This window comes from Euprymna scolopes, chromosome 6, assembly GCF_053919585.1.
Source record: "Euprymna scolopes isolate OS-2025 chromosome 6, ASM5391958v1, whole genome shotgun sequence".
Classification (NCBI taxonomy): Eukaryota; Metazoa; Mollusca; class Cephalopoda; order Sepiida; family Sepiolidae; genus Euprymna; species Euprymna scolopes.
The window spans coordinates 114,024,914-114,044,275 of NC_136487.1; the positions used below are offsets into that span (position 1 = coordinate 114,024,914).

The 19,362-nt window shown below is 31.9% G+C and overlaps 1 protein-coding gene across 1 annotated transcript in view; it reads left to right on the forward strand.

Annotated features, from left to right (window-relative positions):
• The window catches only part of LOC145277890 (uncharacterized), a 93,513-nt gene that overhangs the window by 60,481 nt on the left and 13,670 nt on the right, over window positions 1–19,362 (forward strand). Inside the window, exons 3-5 of the mRNA XM_080129882.1 lie at window positions 13,061–13,151; window positions 14,832–14,958; window positions 18,055–18,151. Coding sequence (XP_079986008.1) covers window positions 13,063–13,151; window positions 14,832–14,958; window positions 18,055–18,151 — 313 coding nt within the window. The 5' untranslated portion in view covers window positions 13,061–13,062. The remainder of the gene's footprint in view (window positions 1–13,060; window positions 13,152–14,831; window positions 14,959–18,054; window positions 18,152–19,362) is intronic.

Consider the following 19,362-nt stretch of genomic DNA (forward strand, 5'->3'; position numbering starts at 1 on the left):
TGGAATCGGCAAACATATTGAAATAGTCCCATCACTAGTGTAATATGTGTGTGTGTGTGTGTAATAGCTATGGCCAAAGATACATGACCTGAAAGTACTTTGTTCAAACTCTTCGGCTTAACATTCATGGGGAACATTAGTTAGAACAGATACATTGAGGATATTGCTAAGACTGCTGCAAAAAAGGTGGGCTCTCTCGATCGTATTAAAAAGTTACTTACGCCTGAGAGTATGCTGTACCTCTACAAGGCCACCATTTGCCCATGTATGGAGTATTCTTGCCACATTCAGGCTGGTGCATCTGCTACTATTCTCTCACTCTTAGACAGGGTTCAAAAGAGAATTGCTAACCTAATAGGTTCTGCACTATCAGCTAGACTTCAATTGCCGTCCCATCGACGAAATGTTGCATCCCTCTGCCTGTTTTACAAGTATTTTAATGGTGGATGCTCTATGAACTACAAGCCCTTGTGCCCCCTCAATGGAAATACACTCAAAACTTGACAAGCAGCAAAATCCCACCCCTACACAGTAGAAATCCTCAGATGTAAGCCAGCCTTCTACTCTAATAGGTTCTTCCCTAGGACTGCTAGACTTTGGAATTCCCTTCCGGGTTCCTGCTTCTCTGACTGTACTGACATGCAGAAGTTTAAGTGTAATGTAAACAGACATCTTGCTGCTCAACTCCCTACATAGTACCCCTATAAATTATGTCCCAGATAGTAGCCCCCTACATCAAAGTGGCACTGTGCCTTGTATGGAGTGAAAATGCAATAATAAAAATATTTTTTTTTTTTATTGATATAGACAAATTTACATATCAATAAAAATATATTTTGCTCTCTTTTATTGAGCACTCTTAATAACCTCATTAAATTCACAAGTTTTCTCTATTGAATATCTTGAAGTTTTTATGTATATACATATATAATATTCAGTCATATATATATGACTTGATATTGCATTTAAGAAGGACCAAGTAATGTATAATCTGGGAACTGTCGGCGTCATGGGAGGAATCTATCACATGAACTAATGAGAGAAAAAAGGGAAAGTGCCAGGAATTGGTTGAACAATGTTGAGAAAATGGAAGATCCACTATGACCCTATTGGAGTTGGTTCCAGAGCGTTTGCAGGTCAATCACTATGCAGAACACCGACAAAAAATAGGTATCGTGGGAGCAGTGAGAGCGAGGGCTTTAAAGGAAATAACAAAGTACTAGCTGCATCTAAATGGATTTGGCTAAAAAGATTAAAACTCTGGAAAAGGATTTTGTAGGAAATGGGGCAAAGGACAAACTTAAAAGTAACTTCAAATTTTTTTTTTAATCCTTCATGAGTACACGTACATGCTGACATGTTGTTAAAAAGAAAGGCTGAAGACTGTCAGAAGACAATTTTTGCAGTGGCATCACAAATAATTGATGTCTTTTAAGAATACAATCTGGTAGATCTGGAATCCGGTCGAGATTGCTGTCTGAACTGATATGATGTAAAAATTGAAATCGGTGATGAAGGCAGTGCATCACTGAAGATTTCCCTTGAGGCATCTAAAGAATGCATTTCACGGTTATATACTTGGAGTATAACTGGCCCATGACAGGTAAAATTAGTTTTGCACCACTTATGTCACTAAACATTGTTTAAAATCCTTATTCCAATTTCGTTTAAAATCCTTATTCCAATTTTGATCAAAATCATTACATTATTTTGATTCTAGAAAATGTCTAAAATTTCAGGCTTAAGCTTAAGGGGTTTTAAGAACATAAAATTCATGGAATCTTGCTTAATTAGTCTCTAATGACTATGAATTTTAAAAGTTTATGCTTATATTATGCACCCTAAACTAAAAATCATTTGAAATATTCTGAAGAAACTGAAATTTGGAGGATATTTATTAATTGATGTCTAATACCTATTGTTAAAATGGGGGGGGGGGGTATCTGAATCTTCACAAAGGTCTTCCTTTGCTAAAACTGAATTACGCTAAATATAGTCTCCATCATGACACCTTATGCCTGAAAGTCATGTTCCAAAAATCATAATAATTGGTTAATTAATTTAGAAGTTAATACTGTACATATAAATGTATACACATACCTAGCTTTATATTAATAGAGATCTTTAAAGGAATAAAGTTGGACCCATTTCTCACATTAACAGTGAAGTCAAAAGACCCTATTTGAAATTAATTCAACTTTATTCAATAAACGCACCCTTTTTATGTATATGCAATATCACCTGTAAGGTTACCTAATTTGCATATTGCTTTTGAAAAAATAACATTTTATTTAGTTAACTTTTATTTGTTCCTATTTACAATGCCTCCCTACGAGACAGTTAGACACCAGGGTCGTTTTTTAACGTGGAGAAAAGGAACAATTATTTGTTATTGATTTTAATTCAATAATTGTTTTGATTTTAATATAACAAATAGTTTCATTTTAGGAATATTGTTTTATTTTTTTGTTCAAATTTTCCTTTCCTGACTTCTTTAATGGGACTGACTTGATTTTCAGTAGGTTATGATCTATTTCTAAATTGTAAATGGAAAATAAAACCTTCCTCCCCACTAGACATACTTTCTGTTTCTTTAGTTATATTTAAAACAAATTAGTATAAAAAGAATATAAATGTTTATTTATGAATATGTCAATCAAACTCTGGAATCCTTATATTGAACTCTTGAATCTGCACAGAATTTGAAACGAAACCCTTCATTTAATCCACGGAGGCAGCATTCTCACCTTCTCTCAGCCATGACCAGGAAGAAATCTGAGCACCAATCTCTGTAAATCGTTCAGAACAAAAACTTATACTTGTACAGTCAAGACATTAAAACTGATACTTGTACAGTCAAGACATTAAAACTGATACTTGTACAGTCAAGGCATTAAAACTGATACTTGTACAGTCAAGGCATTAAAACTGATACTTGTACAGTCAAGGCATTAAAACTGATACTTGTACAGTCAAGGCATTAAAACTGATACTTGTACAGTCAAGGCATTAAAACTGATACTTGTACAGTCAAGACATTAAAAAATGAAAATATAAAAAAAAAGTTTAAATTGTACGTATCCATTATGGAATGAAGTTCTCTGAAAAAAAATTTCACTTAATTTCATCAAATAGTTTTTTTTTTTTTACAGCGAAAAACAATTTGTTATGATACCCAGCAAAACGTTTGATTTTTAGGAAGAAAAGCTAGTATTAAAGATGGGGAGGGAGTGTCGGCACTTTAAATTGAGTTATCTCCTCTTGGCGTGTTAAAAAAATTTAAAGATGTTTACCTTCAACGCACTGTTGTAAAAACGTATTTTTCCGCTGTAAAAAAAAAACTACTCGATCAAATTAAGTGAAATTTTTTTTTCGGAGATCTTCAGTCCAAAACGGATACATACAATATGACCTTTTTTTTTTTTTTTTTGAATATTTTCATTTTTTTAATGTCTTGATTAAACTGTATAAGTGCCCAAAAACTCGTCTAGCTACAACCGTTGTAAAGAATTTTCCTTTTTCCTTCAGTGTATGTAAACATCTATAAACAAGTTTTTTTTTTTCCAAAAACTTGCCATATGTAGAATAGGATAGCGCAGGGTTGTTTCCCAGCTGACTACAACATGGTCGTTTTGAAATTCAATGTAAGCGTTCTTGTTGAGATATGTTACTTAAGTAATCAATTTCACCCATCGTTTCCAATCTTTTGAAGGTGTTGTTCTTCGCCTACTTACAATCTTATTAATCCTTATCCTTAAGTGGCCTTTAGATCTTGTTAAATGGTGACTCACTATTTTAAAAAAAAAAAAATAGAAAAAAAAACAATACTCCATGCATGGACAAAGCTCCATCTCTCCCAACTCCTGAAGGAGAATGATATCCGGCTGTTACAAATTCATTAAACTGAGTTGGCTGAATTAAACAGAATTAATTGACCTTGGTAGAGTTATGCACTTTTAGAGCGCCATTCTAGTTTGCATTGTTTTCCAAACTCCTACACATGTAAGTTTAAATTTGAATACAATACAAATAAGTTACGCTCTCTAATTATTTCCCTTTCATATTTATCTGAGTAGTTTTTTTTATTAACATATTAATAATATCTGCATCTGTCGTGGGTGTAGTTATGTTATGGAAGAAATTTTGTCTCTTGATAATTAAAACTATATATATATACTCTAGGAAATTAAATAACTTACTGACAAAATACAAACGATGGATTAAAAATCAAATTTTTATAAAAAAAATTTTATATGGTTTTCAAGGTTAAAGAGCTTCCAAGACTGTCTATATAATAATAAATTAATTACAAATAATATGTCCCAAAAATGTGGGGGCGACCAGAATATAAACAAAGGACAGATAACCTCTCCCTTTAAAGCACTAGGAAGTTAAAAAAAAAAAAACACCACAGAATCGCTTATAAAAAAATAAATAAGTAAACACTCTTACATTTAAAATACGATAAAAACTGTGCATAGAATTGTTGAGATCTCATGGTCCGGATCAAGCAGTGGTGAGTTCAAGTCTCAATAAGTTCAGCTATACTGACGAGAAATGAAACTTCGAAACATGTCATGGCTATAGATAACTTAATTTTATGCACGTAGAAAATATTTAAATAAATATTTAAATAATAAATTAATTACAAATAATACATCCCAAAAATGTGGGGGGGGGGACCAGAAAAGCTAGATAACCTCTCCCTTTAAAGCACTCAGTGAGTGAAAAAAAACACCTCAGAATTGCTTATAAAATTAAAAAAATAAACACTTATATATATATATATATATATATATATATATATATATATATATATATATATATAATGATGTACCAAAAACGGCACCAAAATGAGTCATGTTACGTTATCTAACATGAACGGCACCCATGTAAACAAATGTATACATTTCGTGTTTGTTTGTGACATGTCCTAAATGTGTTACTAAATGTCTTAGTGGTTCTTCAACTTTCTGAACCCGTTTTATGTTTCGTGATCGTCTAATGTTCATATGCGTACGTGTGTGGGTCGTATATGAATCATACCGTTATCTTCTCTCCTCACTGAACCTGGTCCATCCTGACTTCATCTTGTTTTTGGAGTAGACTGGAACATTTTTGATGAAACGCATTGACTCCAAAACGATGATTGATTTTCATATTAGTTTTTATTTCACTTTCCAAGATGTCGCGCAGATGAAAATGGAAAGTGAGTTTCTTTGCCTTTGATCTTAACTGTCTACATTGAGAGACACGTCACTCCCTCCTGCTAACTTGATCACATTACTCACACATAGATCCGATCAGCTGACAAGACCTTCCAGTAAACTTGTCTTTGATCTAGCTTTGTTATATTTTGACAGGTTTTATAAATATTCATCATATTCATCTCTTGTCTCCCTCTCCAGTTAGATAGATAGATCGAGATGGACAGATAGCTAGATTGATAGATAGATAATTTATTCTGTTCTACCTATTTTATAACAATATTACAATAGAAAAATGCGAGCATAAAAAGTAATATGGTTAAGCTTAAACATGGAAAAGTAAAGGACTAGTTCTTAAAACTGGGAAAGAAAAGGACAAAATATTCTAGTAAAAATATAAGAAATTTATCACTTAAAATATTGCAGCATTAAGAATTGATTATATAGATTGAATTAAAAAAAATTCTTAATGCTGCAATATTTTAAGTTATAAATTTATTATATTATTTACTAGAATATTTTGGCCTTTTCTTTTCCAGTTTTAACAACTAGTCCTTTACTTTTCCATGTTTAAGCTTAACCATATTACTTTTCATATTCGCATTTTTCTATTGTAATCCATGATTTTTCCAGGCTTCTAGTAAATTCACTTGTTCTTTGTTTAATTTCAGTCTTATTTTTTCCCCCCATAAACACATATGTAATAACAATGTATGACACTCGTCTGCTTTCAATATCCTCACAATTATTTCCCCTTCATGCGTTCATTCTCTGTTTCACTTGTTACTTCTCTTTCCACGACAGCAGTGAATTAGTAGCAACAGTAGTTGCTGAAGCAACGTGGTTGATATGGAAACCAGTCATAAAAAGCATCGCTCACCTCCTTACATACATTTTGAACACCAGAAAATTCATCATAACATTTGTTTTACTAAATGAAAATTGAAAAAATTTTTTCACAATATAGTTGAGAAGGTTAACAATAAACTGTAATAATTGTCTGAAATTTGGTCAAAAAATGAGTGAGTGGTGAAGCTTTAAAGCAGTTCTAAATGACTAAAACTGCCGCTTAACCATATATTCAAATGCTACCATATTCATGGAACTAATAATCGAACATAACGAAATACGCAAGAAAGTAAAAATGTTTAGGTGCTCATCAATGTTTTGTCTTTATTTTTTAAGACTTTCTCAAGAAGTGATAAAAATAAAAGTTAAAATTTGAAATACACAGCGTGTCTATGACATAAAATTAATGCCTTTTTTTTTTTACAACCATTCAGAAAAATGATAAAATACTTATTCCGAAAAGGATGTTTACATAGATCAGGTGGAAAATTATATATATATATATATATATATATATATATATATATATATATATATATATATATATATACACAGTGTATATTTAGTATATTTTATCCTGTTACATTTTTAAAGCATAAGCACATCTTTTAGATTATTCAGACAACTATCTTCGTCTTGTTTTGGAATTTTTTAAATAAGGATAAAAAATTGTATTATTTGGACGACTGTTTCAGCTAATGTAATCTTTAACCTCCTTCACTATTGTTACCAGTACTGGTCAATGTGTATATTGAATATTTAGTACAAAAAATAGGCCCAACATTTGCATTTATTCATTTTGATTTAAGTTTTTGTTAAATTGACCAAAACACAGTTTATATATCATGAGGCAAGTGGTATGCAGTTAAGTTTAATTTTAAAATTTTTTGGTTTTTATTTAGAATTCGACTTGATTAAAAAAAAAAAAAGATGTTTGTTAAGATAGTCAACAGATCGATTTTTTTAAATACTGTAGCGTCCAAAACTAAGGGACAAAATTTTAAAACTTAATATTTGTTAGAAAATAACTTTGAAACGCTGAAATTTTTACAACTGCCAGTCGTTATCATCCATAATAAGATAAAAAATTTGAATCATTTGCAAAAAAAAAAAAATTATAACAATTATTTATTTTCAAAATAGGAATGTCCAAAAGTAAGGACAAAATTGAGGAAAACAAGGTAAACTGTCAAGTTTGGGGGCGGAAGTGTCATGGTATTTGGAATGTTTTCTAGACAAGGTACAACGCCTCTTGTCCGGTTACAAACTCGTGCAAATGTGCAGATCTATAAAAACATTGTTCAAGATCATTTTGTGCCAATCATACAGAATTCAGGTTTCAATAAGGCTACCTTTATGCAAGATAATGCTCCATGTCACAAGGCAAAGGTGGTAATGAGTTACCTTAGGGAGCAAGTTATGGATTGGCCACCGCAAAATCCTGACTTAAATCCAATAGAAAATCTTTGGAAGACCTTAGGAGTGAAAGTTATGGAACGAAATCCCACTAACACGGAGGATTTGTGGGTGAAGCTTCAAGAAGAATGTTCTAAAATTAGTATCGAGGATTGTCAAGAACTGATTCGCTCTTGTATTCGAAGATGTGCAGCTATCATTAAGAGCAAGGACTCATTTACTAAATATTGATTGTACATGTATTTTTATTGTTTTTTGGCTGTTTACATTGGTTTTATCAATTTTGTCCCTTACTTTTGAACGTTCCTATTTTGAAAATAATTGTTATAATTCTTTTTCTATCCTTTGCAAATGATTAAAATTTTAGTATGTTATTATCAATGATAACGACTAACAGTTGTCAAAATTTCAGCGGTTCACAGTTGTTATTTTCTAACAAATATTAGGTTTTAAAATTTTGTCCGTTAGTTTTGGACGCTACTGTATGTTGTTTTAAACAAAAATAATATTATGTCCTTAATTGTTATGCCAAAAATAGTAATATATCCGAAAATTACGAAAGATCATTTAATAGAAAATTATTTCTAGTTAAAAGTAATTTTTATGGAAAATTGGGTAAAATTGCATTTTTCTTAGATGTTATAAAGTAGACAGTAGGAGTCTACATGCAACCATATATAACTCTGAAACGAATATTTTAGATTACTTGTTCATGGTTGCAATATTTTTTGTCTATAATAATAGACTTTTTTCTTTTACTAAAAACACAATAGCAGTTGTTCTACTCTGAATTTTCGTAATTATTGGATATATTACTATTTTCAACATGACAGTTAAGTACATAATATTGTTTTTGCTTAAAAAAATATATTTAAAAAATCGATTTATCGACGCTATCTTAACAAGCACCGAAAAAATAAAATACAGAAAAATCTTTGATGTACAAACTCATCATGGAAGAAAGATGTCATCTTCCCAAAATCATGTAAATTGATCCAGTAATTTTTTTTTTTTTTTTTTACTAAGAAAATCAAAAATTACTTCTTTTTTCTTAACTTGTTAAAGACTGTGCATGTGCGAATCGTTCAGATGACAGCTTCCTTATGTTAAGAATGAGTAGGTTTGATAACACTTTTTAAAGATTGTGGCAAACTGGCCTAGTGGTTATCGTACTTGACTCACTGTCTTTAGATTTTGGTTTTGATCTCAGCTTGAGTATTTTTTCTTTTTTTTTTACTTACAAGAAGTGAACGGTTTAGAAAAAAACAATACTTGCATGCATATGTCTCCGTTTCTTTCCAATTTTTTTTGTTTTTTTTACTTCATTTATTTTTTAAAGGACTTTAACTTACGTTTAATACTGGGCAACTATACCTGCTAGTAAGTAATAAAAAGCATATTTTTTCCAGTAATGTTGAATTGTAGAAGAGGAAATATTGAAAATCTTTGCATCAATAAATACTTCAATTTGTTTCTTTTCCATACTATTTAGCAATGTCTATGAGAATTATAATTATTGTTTTATATATTGTGTTTGCCAATAACTCCAATATTGAAATTTGGGTTAATGGGCCAAAAGACCCGGGGCCAAAACAATTTCTGTTCGTATGAAAGGGAAATAAATCTGTATGGATGAATACATTATTTGCACATTTACAGACGTTGGTCAAAACTATAAATAACCAGACCTTTTACAACCAAACATCTCTCTACAGCTATAGGAAGTAGCTCTGACTGAAACATCTCTGCAAATATGTAACAAAATAATGTTTATATATGATATCTAATAAACATCTATTTATCATTGAACACTTTTTATATAAAGATTTACTAGATTTTTACCTGTGGACTGTGCACTTAGCTAAATTACTATATATATATATATATATAAATCCTCGAAACAGTGTTTCATGGTAAACAACTGATGATCCCTTGAAAAATAAATTATTGGTACTATAGTAAATTCGAGAGAGAGTTGATGCAGTGATTGCAGGTGATTAAATAACTTACTGACTAGATGGTTTTCTAACGAATGAGAAAAAAATAAAAAATAAATAAAAAATATTTTTTTGTATAGTTTTAAAGGTTAAAAACTTCAAAGACTCTCTCTTTCTCTCTCTCTCTCTCTCTCTCTCTCTATATATATATATATATATATATATATATATATATATATATATATTAGTATTGGGACGATTAATTAGAATTGGAAATCAGAAAAATCAAAACTTTTGAGGGTATCAGAATCTGAAAATTTTTTTCCTATTTTCCGATGCCAAAAATGATTCCTTTAATTATCTATTTTTTTTCTTTGATTTTGTTTAAAACAAAATCTTCCACTGCTGGGAGTAATAATAAAATAATAAATATTTATTAATTTTAAATAACCAGTAAAACTAAAACCTATAAATCATCCCCACTCCCCACAATATTTCAGAAAATATATACTCATTTAATGTGTTTTTATGGGAAATGAGAAAAAACTTTATTGTTAAATATTTAAAGATTTATAAAGAATTGAATTGGTACATAAATCAGAATCGGGAATTTAGTACAGAATCGGTAATTGTGTCGAGTTCGGAAAAGATATTGGAATCGTACCATTACTAATTAATATATATATGCTCCAAATTTTTTAAAAACTATACCTTACAGTGTCTGTTTGGGAGTGGGGATATAGTTGCTTTCTTTTTTTTTTTTTTTTTTTTTTTTTTTTTAAATAAAGTAATTTATATTAACTCTTGTAGAACCCAAGATCAAACATTTTATTGTTTTTTTTTTCGACTAATTTGTGATTTATAAACAGTTTTAGCAAACAGACAATAGGAACACTGACAGACAGACATTTAATTTTATTTTTATAGATAAGAACCAACATCATCTAGAAGTTTGAATGCCCATTGTGGGTGTATAACAACCTTGAAACAGATAGGATAGTGGTTGCATAACCAACATAACTATCTCACTGAATCACCATGCATAATGTAGATTCTTATGCAATTTTTCAACATCTACAAAAAAAAAAAACATAACTGCCCTCTTCCCCCGATGTTAGATAAATCTTGATCTGTAACACAAAAATAATACATCTTGAAATAAATTTTAAAAAGCTGAAAATACTTGAAGCCATCTATATAAAAACCCAATAACCTGGAATAAACTAGGATATTTCAAACAAGCCAAAATATTTTTTAATACCTGTCGTAACCCCCCCCACACACACACACACTCCCTCTCTTTCTATGCGATCGAATTACTGAACCCAGCATTTGTGTTTGCCAGTGGCCTCAAAATATCCGGGCACCAAGCAGCCTATGAATCCTGACCATTGCTGCTGCTACTAACTTTCTTCCTCGTTAGTCTCTCATAGCACATCTTTCGACTCGTACCTGAAAATGACCTTGAAATGGGGTAAAAACGTTTGTAATACAAATGGGTTATTTCATCGATTTAGATGACAATAAAAATAAAGGAGTATGAAACATTTGTTGATCATCATTCACTCCTGAATGCATTTGCCTGGCCTTCCAATAAAGCAATTAGCTTTGATCAATGTAGGAGAAATTCTTCATATCAGGCAATTGCTATTCATCTGGACACTGCCAGAGTTCCTCCACCGTGGGGAAACAAATATGGCGGAAAGCTGAAAGCTTAACTGGCCTACAGCCAAACTTAAGTGCGTGATTTCATTTCGCTGTCCACCATGGCGTGATGGTTGACATTGCTAAATTTGAACACTGGTTTTCCCCAACATTGTGGAGAAACAAACAAATAAATAAAATAGCAGAAAGCCAGACATTCATTTCTACACTTGCGTGAACTCATTCACTTAACTATCCATTTCTGCAAATAAATGAAACAGCAGAAAGCTGAACTGGCCTTCAGCCAACGTTCATTTCTGCACCTGCATATTCACTTAGAAAGTCAACTTTTTCATTGACATCACTAAATTTGAATGCTTTTCACTTCCTACCACGTCATAGCCTAGCGGTAAGATGTCATGTTTTCTTTCACTTTCTTTTCTGCCTTCGTGTTACAGGTCCGAGCCTACCTGTCTACTACCACTTTTTTTTTTTTTTTGCTTAACACACACCTACAAACACCCTGGCAACGCCAGGCACCCCTGCTAGTTTATTATATAATCTCAAACTTCAGTTTGTGTGTGTCCACTAAAAACTTTTGTAAGCCACATTACCACATTGGATCCGGTCGAACCGGTACCATCTAAAAGAGCGATCACTCGGATGCATAATATCTGAAAATTAGAAAAAAAAAAAGATTAATTTTGTGGTTGTCAACTGGACCATTTCTTGCAAGGGGGGGGGTCACTTTTTGAAAGCCATTTTTGCAAGTCACATAAGCGTTTGTTTATAAATGTTATTTTTTCAGGGTCATGACATCATAAGTCGTTGTGGTCCAGTGGGCAAAAGCACTTGCCACTTACCTTTTTCCCTTCTTTCCTTTTTTTTTTTCAGGTTCGAGCCTCCCTACTGCATTTTTTTTTTTTTCGGTTGCACAAGCACTCCCTGCTATTTGCTATTTTGATTGAAATAAAAGTTGTTTTGATTTATTTTTTTTTTTGGGGGGGGGTCCAGGTTGTCACCTACTTCTTCTGTTCTTTTCTGGATGTTACTCAATATTCTTAGTATAGCAGCTCTGTCCAAACTGAATTTCATGTCCACTCGGGCAATGTCAGGTATTCATGCTAGTATATATATATATATATATATATATATATATATATATATATATATATATATTAATTTTGACAGAGTTGGTTTGGACAATGTGGGTGTTTAATGAATGTCAAAAACAAAGTCCACACAAGTAGACTATGAACTGAATATGGCTTCCCTTTTTCCTTCAGTCGAAGTTCTCAGAAATCCAGATGCCCCTGACCTGGGGCTAAAACTTGAACTCTGTATGAGATGCATAGATCTTTGAATGTTCGATTAAATTTCTTTATCTAACAAACACTAAGTTAGTAAAGAAGTTGAGAACAATTTTCCTCTCCCCAATTAACCATTTTAATATTTTATAGTATCTCTTCCTTTTTGGTCTCCTGGTCTTACTAGATTCCAGGACAAGAATTCATCTAGTCTGGTGAACTATCCAGCTTTGTGCTGTTATTTGAGGTAGCATCACTTGGAGAAGGTGCACCATTCCTCTTAAAAGCTATACTGAGGAACTCTTATTTGGGTTGCGAATACGATGAGATTTTGAATATTTGGTCATGGTTTACTTCTAGGGAAAAGTATCTTCATGCCAGATTGCCCTGACAAATCCCTGTACGGAGAGACTTTATAATAAACTCAAGGATAGTCTCTAGTAGGTATTCAAGTTCCAAGTATCTATAGAGTTGTGCCCTCTGAAGTGTCTATTGGAAATAAACACAGTCTCTTTACATGAACACCATGACACTACAGTTATATTATACAACTGTTGATAGAATAGATGCTCTTAGTGTTACCAAAGAGTTAGGGGTTGTGTACTACCAAATTTTTATGTTTTCCTTGCATTGTATGAATTTGCAAGTTTTGAATGATTTCTTGTTTTGTTCTTGGCATTAAAATATTCACTCTTTTTAGGAATGACAGAGGAATACAGTCCAGTCTGTGTGAACAGGGATGTGGGAAGTGAGCAACCCTCTCTCTGGATCCACTCTTCAGAAGAGCCCAGGTAAGACAGAAACACGTTTTTACTTCAAATTATTTTTAAATTATCATTTCTTCAAGTGAAGCATACAATGATTATCAGAATAAATGAACACAAAACCATCATTATTGATTAATTATGCAAACAATTTGAAAACAAAAGATAATTGCATCTCACCAACAGAGCATTACCACTTTATACCAAGGGAATAGTCTGTCAGGCATGTGTATCCAGTGTGATGATGTATGAAATCTGGCAAGTAAGAGTTGAGGATATGTGTTGCATGGTGAGAAATCATATGAGAATGATACAATAGATGCGTAACGTGAGTCTTAAAGACAGGCTTAATTTTGATGATTGAAGCAGCGATCATCTTTGATTCTAGCATTTTCACTTTCATGGATAGCATTGCACCAAGTGAAAATGATGGTAAAAAATGGATGAACTGATCAATGTCCCATCCTATTCGTCTTTCACAAGCAAGCGGAGCATTGATCACTTTTGTAATTTTCTTGAAATAGATTCTCACGTAAAATTTTCTGCAAGTAAAACAATCACATTATGCCTGATTGTTTTAAATTATAAAGCAAACATGAAGTTTAATTTTTAAAAAGGCAACATCAATAAAAACAATTTTGGTTACTGAAATAATGTGGTCTTTCTTAGTGGTAAGACACAAATATGAAGAATAAATTGGATGAAAACGCTTCTGTATAGATCAACAAATATAATTATTTATTATACAAATACATCTGAAGAGAATTAATTTAAAATCTGGATGTATTTGTTTGTCACTGAGCAACTTTGTCTATCTTTGTCCTTGTGGAGAAGTAAATAAATAGAGAATATCAGTTATATTACACCTAGTACCTGTGTTCCAAAATTCATAATGATCAGTTAACTAGTTTAGGAGTGAATAGTGTACATACAGATATATAAACATACACATACCTAGCTTTATATAGATATATAAATAGTTTTATCAACACCCAGTACCAAAATTCTTTTGAGATGTTTTAATCTTGATTGCAATCTGTTCATTTGTATTTGGAATAAAATAGTTTCTGTGACACAAATATGAAGAAATAAATTGGCTAAAAATTATTCTGTATAAATCGATAAATATAATTATTTAGTATATAATTACAACTTAAAAAGAATTACTATATAATTCAGGTGCAATTAATTGTAGTAAATGAGTGACTAGATCCATTGAATCATGTTTCTAATGTAGGCTGGCTAAATGTAAGGGACATAACTCTGCTTTCCAGAAAGCACATTATCTTAAGCATGACAACAATGGGCAAAGAGTTACTTCCCTTTCAAATACAAAACGTTTAATCATTGTTCTTACGTGGAAATTCGCTTCTATTTAACAGTTACTTATTCATAAATACAAGGTTGACAGAGCATAACTAGATAATACTGAATTGTCCTGACCAGATGAGCACACAACTTAATAATCCAGGTTACAGATTAATCAGTTGGTATCTAACACCACTGTCAGTAACATGTAGCTCTATTCATATCAGTTGGTAACTGTTAATCCTATTATCCAGAGAAAGGAGTTCAAATTGTGGTGTTGGTGGTGACACTATTCGTATATAGCACATGCATAGCAAATTGTTGTACCTTTTAGCTTTTCATTATTATGTATTTAATTTATGATATTTGACGTGTTTATTGCTTGTTGTCTCTTTGTAGTAGCACAGGACGGGAGCATAAACGAATCACGCACAACAATTCTGAAAAACAACGCAAAGAAAAGATTAAATCTAAAATTGCTAATATTGGATGTCTATTGCCATCTTCGCAAAGCTATGAAAAGCAAGTAAGTTTATCTTTTTAATTTTATTCACATTTAGTTTACAAATATCCTCAACTTTTGCGATAAGCAATTCTCCAGCATTATAATTATTATATTATGTAAGAGATTCTATGAAAAAATCCATTCAGATGTGATGAAATGTCTGAAAGGGGGAAAATTGGAAGTAACATACGATTTTGGTAAAACAGAAGTAGTACAAAACCAAGGATGCCTTCACGGTGTCCAGTCATTACAAGATTTAGTTCACTCAACGCTAGATACAAAAGTTATAAATTGTCATTTAGATACATTATATAAAAGAAATTTAAGTTCATAGAAGGCAGAACAATGCAGAGATGTAATGAATAGACTCGCACTGAAGCAACACAGTATAATGGTGGAACCAGCCATTTTTATTAAATCAATAAATATGTATGTATGTAGATGTACAATCATATATTATTCAAACACTACCGTGTTTGAATATATGGATGTGGGAGTTTTAGTCATTTAGAACAGCTTTAAAGCTTCACCGCTCACTTATTTTCAACCAAATTTCCAACAATTATTATAATTTATAGATCACCTTCTTAGCTATATTGTGAAAAAGATTTTCAATTTTCGTTCAGTAAAACAAAAGTTATAATGAATTTACTGGTGTTCAAAATCGTAAAAATTTGTAAGGCGGTAAGCAACGTTTTTTAGTAACCACATCGCTTCAACAACTAGTGTTGCTACTAATTCACCGCTCTCGCGAAAAAGAGAAGTAACAAGTGAAACAGCGAGAATGAAAGCAGACAAGTGTCGTACATTGTTTTACATATGTGTATGTTATGTTTATGGAGACAAAAAAATAAGACTGAAATTAAACAAAGAACAAGTGAATTTACTGGAAGCCTGGAAAAATCATGGATTACAATAGAAAAATGCGAGCATGAAAAGTAATATGATTAAACTTAAACATGGAAAAGAAAAGGACAAGATATTCTATTAAAAAATATAATAAATTTATAACTTAAAATATTGCAGTATTAAGAAATTTTTAAAAATTCAATTTAACATTATATAATCAATTCTTAATGCCGCAATATTTTAAGTAATAAATTATGTTTTTACTAGAATATCTTGTCCTTTTCTTTTCCATGTTTAAGCTTAATCGTATTACTTTTCATGCTCACGTTTTTCTATTGTAATATATATATGTATGTATAAAACATTCTACATGTAGTATGTTCTTATTTTCTTACTTTCGTCAGGTGGCATATCCGTGATGATATATATTTCGGGAAGTCTTCCCTTCATCAGGCATGTGTGTGACTTTCAAATGTAGTAAGATCCACCACGCATGTTTGAAAGTCAGACCCATGCTTAACGAAGGGACGACTTCCCAAAATATATAGCATCACATATATGCCACTGATGCAAGTAAGAAAATAAGAACATACTATGTGTAGAATGTTATATAATATATGATTTTACATGTACACACACATGTATTTATTCAATAAAGTGAAACTGTATGGTCGATTTCACCATTTTACCTTAAATTAAGTCAGTCTATCCGTTACATGTTTGCATTGTTTTGCATTCTACAAACCTAAATTTCTTCTTATATACATATTAAATAATGCTTCCAGCAAACTACTTTAACCTCTTAGCAACATTATGTTTTGAAATTTTTGAGATGAGGATGAATAATATTTGAATTATACTGACTACTGTTCTCATCTCATCAGTTTTAAATGATAGACTTCTGGGGATTGATGGTTCAATCCTTGGTACAAACGATACTAAGAATACAATTATTAATTATTTTTAAGCATTTACCCGGTCATGACTGATAGAACAAAAGTGGATTAAATAAAGGATCCTGTTTGAAATTCCATACAGATTCCCAAGTTTAACAAGATGCACGTGATGAAGGAGGTTACATTAGCGGAAGCACTGTGCGAATAACATCAAAGATTAGAACAATAATCCAAGTAAAATGTATGAATATTTGTTTCTAAAATCTGTGATTATTTTCTGAAAATTTTAATCAAAAACACAACTTAGTGAGTCTTTGTGCTGGTATTGTTGCTTGTTTCATGTTTTTCAAAATCGCACCAACTGAACAAATAACTATCTTGCGTTGATTGGACACAAGTTCTATTCCTCACGATGAAAATAATTCACTACATAATTAAATGACATGTTGGTAAATTTGAGCAGTTTGTATTGTTGCTAACTCCGAAGACAGCATCTTAAATACCAAATTTGATGGTTGTGGTCGCAGCAGCGGAATATTATTATTAACCCTAAATTATACAGATTGATATAGACAACACTGTGAAATTTCTATGGGATCTCACTAGTAAATTATTATCGGTAAGAGATTTCTTAGGTTGGGCCTTTTCAATTTTAGGAGTCGGAGTCAAGCATGTGAGTACTAATTCCATAACTGTTAATTTATGCATCCATTTACTTGTTCAGTTAAAAATTTGGAAGAATGCAAGACCAAAGTGATAATCAGTGGTTGTAGTGTTGGAAATCTCCCTGCTTGGTTTGTAGAAAGTGTAAGACAATGGAGATGAATTAGAACTTAGATGTGTGAAAGTATATTAAGATTGTTCAGAACTTTGATTATGCAGGTGATGCCATTGGAACACAGGAAGGAGCTGGTGCTAATGTGATTGAAAGAGTTAGGAGTGGATGAAGTAAGTTCAGGAAATTTTTGCCATTACTAACTAACAGAGCATTACCACTGTCAACCAAGAAAAGAATATATCAAGTTTGCATCTGCAGTGTGATCTATGGAAGAGAAACCTGGTCAGTAATGGTTGAGGACATGGATTGCATGGAGAAAAATAATGAGATGAGATTGATACAATGAATTCAACTGTATCAGATTTGCATTGAATATGATTCATAATCATTGGACATTGATTAAGCAACATTCTTTGAATTTCAATTTCTTCAGACGCTTAAACTTTAAACTTTAAATTTTAAACATCTAGAATCAAAATCAGGTAATGGATTTTGATTAACATTGTGTGCAAATAAGATTTGTAACAAACTTTTTATTTAAAATTTTTTTAATATAAAAATGACAAAAATTAATTTGTTCTTCTAAAATTTCAGAGTACTTTATCCATTTTGGAACGGGCTGCCGATTATATATCTCAAATTCAAGATAAAAATGATCAATTGATGTTTCAGAACGGTGAAGAAGTGCAAGGTAACATCTTTTTCTTTTTTTTTTTAACCAAAAACAAAATCCGTGAAAATTATTCAATATTACAAAAATGATTTTGTAGAAAATAAAGATTTTTTTGGTTTACTTTCATCACCCACATATACATTGTTTACTTTGAATTATGATGTCCCTGTAGACATGGACCCTAAGTGAACAGTTGTGTAGGAAGATGTTTGTTCATGTTACATTGCAATTTCTGCATCTTGGTACAGTCTGGGAAATAGTGAGGGGAAGTCCAAAGGCAAGCAGTATAAAGAAAAAAAAAAAGCTATTAGACCATGCCTTCCTGCATTCGCATACCTCTACAAGTGAGATTTGGGGTGAGATTTTGCTGAATGTGAGGTGAGATTTTGCTGAATGTCAGCTAAATCGTAGGTATTTACACCAAGAGAGCACTAGGCACCAATGCAGCAAGTTCATTGGAGCACATTCTATGAAAGTTCTTGCACAATAAGTATGAAAGTACAACATTACGGCAATGGGATAGGGGCTGGGACTTGGTAGATAGAGTGAGACGTATTAGATTAGAGGCTCGTTTTTGGACCCTGACTAAGAGGCAAAGTTGGTGTAACAACCCAGAGGTGACAACAGTACGTCATGCATGGGTGAATAGTGGCTTTATAGAGATATAAGATACTGGCAGATGAGAAAAGTTTTCTAACCTGGTAGAGGAAGCCCACCTTCTTTAAAGCAGACTTGGCATGTCTTCTATCCAATTCTTCCAGTTCATCTTACCTGTGAATGTTAGGTTGAGGAGTTTAAATGATTGACTCACAAGTAGGGTGCTGTAAACCATGGCAATCAGTGGTTAAAAAGGTTTCTTATATTTGTTAAAGGAAAGGAGCTTTTTCTTAGGAGCATTAAATATTACCATCCATTTATGTTTCCATTCCACTACAGACGAAAAGTCTTTCTTTAAGGATTTAGCCATGTCAAGAATTGTGTGGTGTCATAAGCAAATATACCCGTCTAAGACACAATTGCATCAGGGAGGTCATCTATAAAAATTAGGAACAATAAGGATTAATCGCTAAGGTAGACCTGCATTAATGTCATGTTGATTAGAAGTACAGCCATCAAGGACAACCTGGGTTTTTCTTTTTGCTAAGCAGTACCTGATGATATTAAATATTTGTCCAATAATACTGTACAAATTAATTTTCATAAGAAAACCATCATGCCAGATCTTTGAA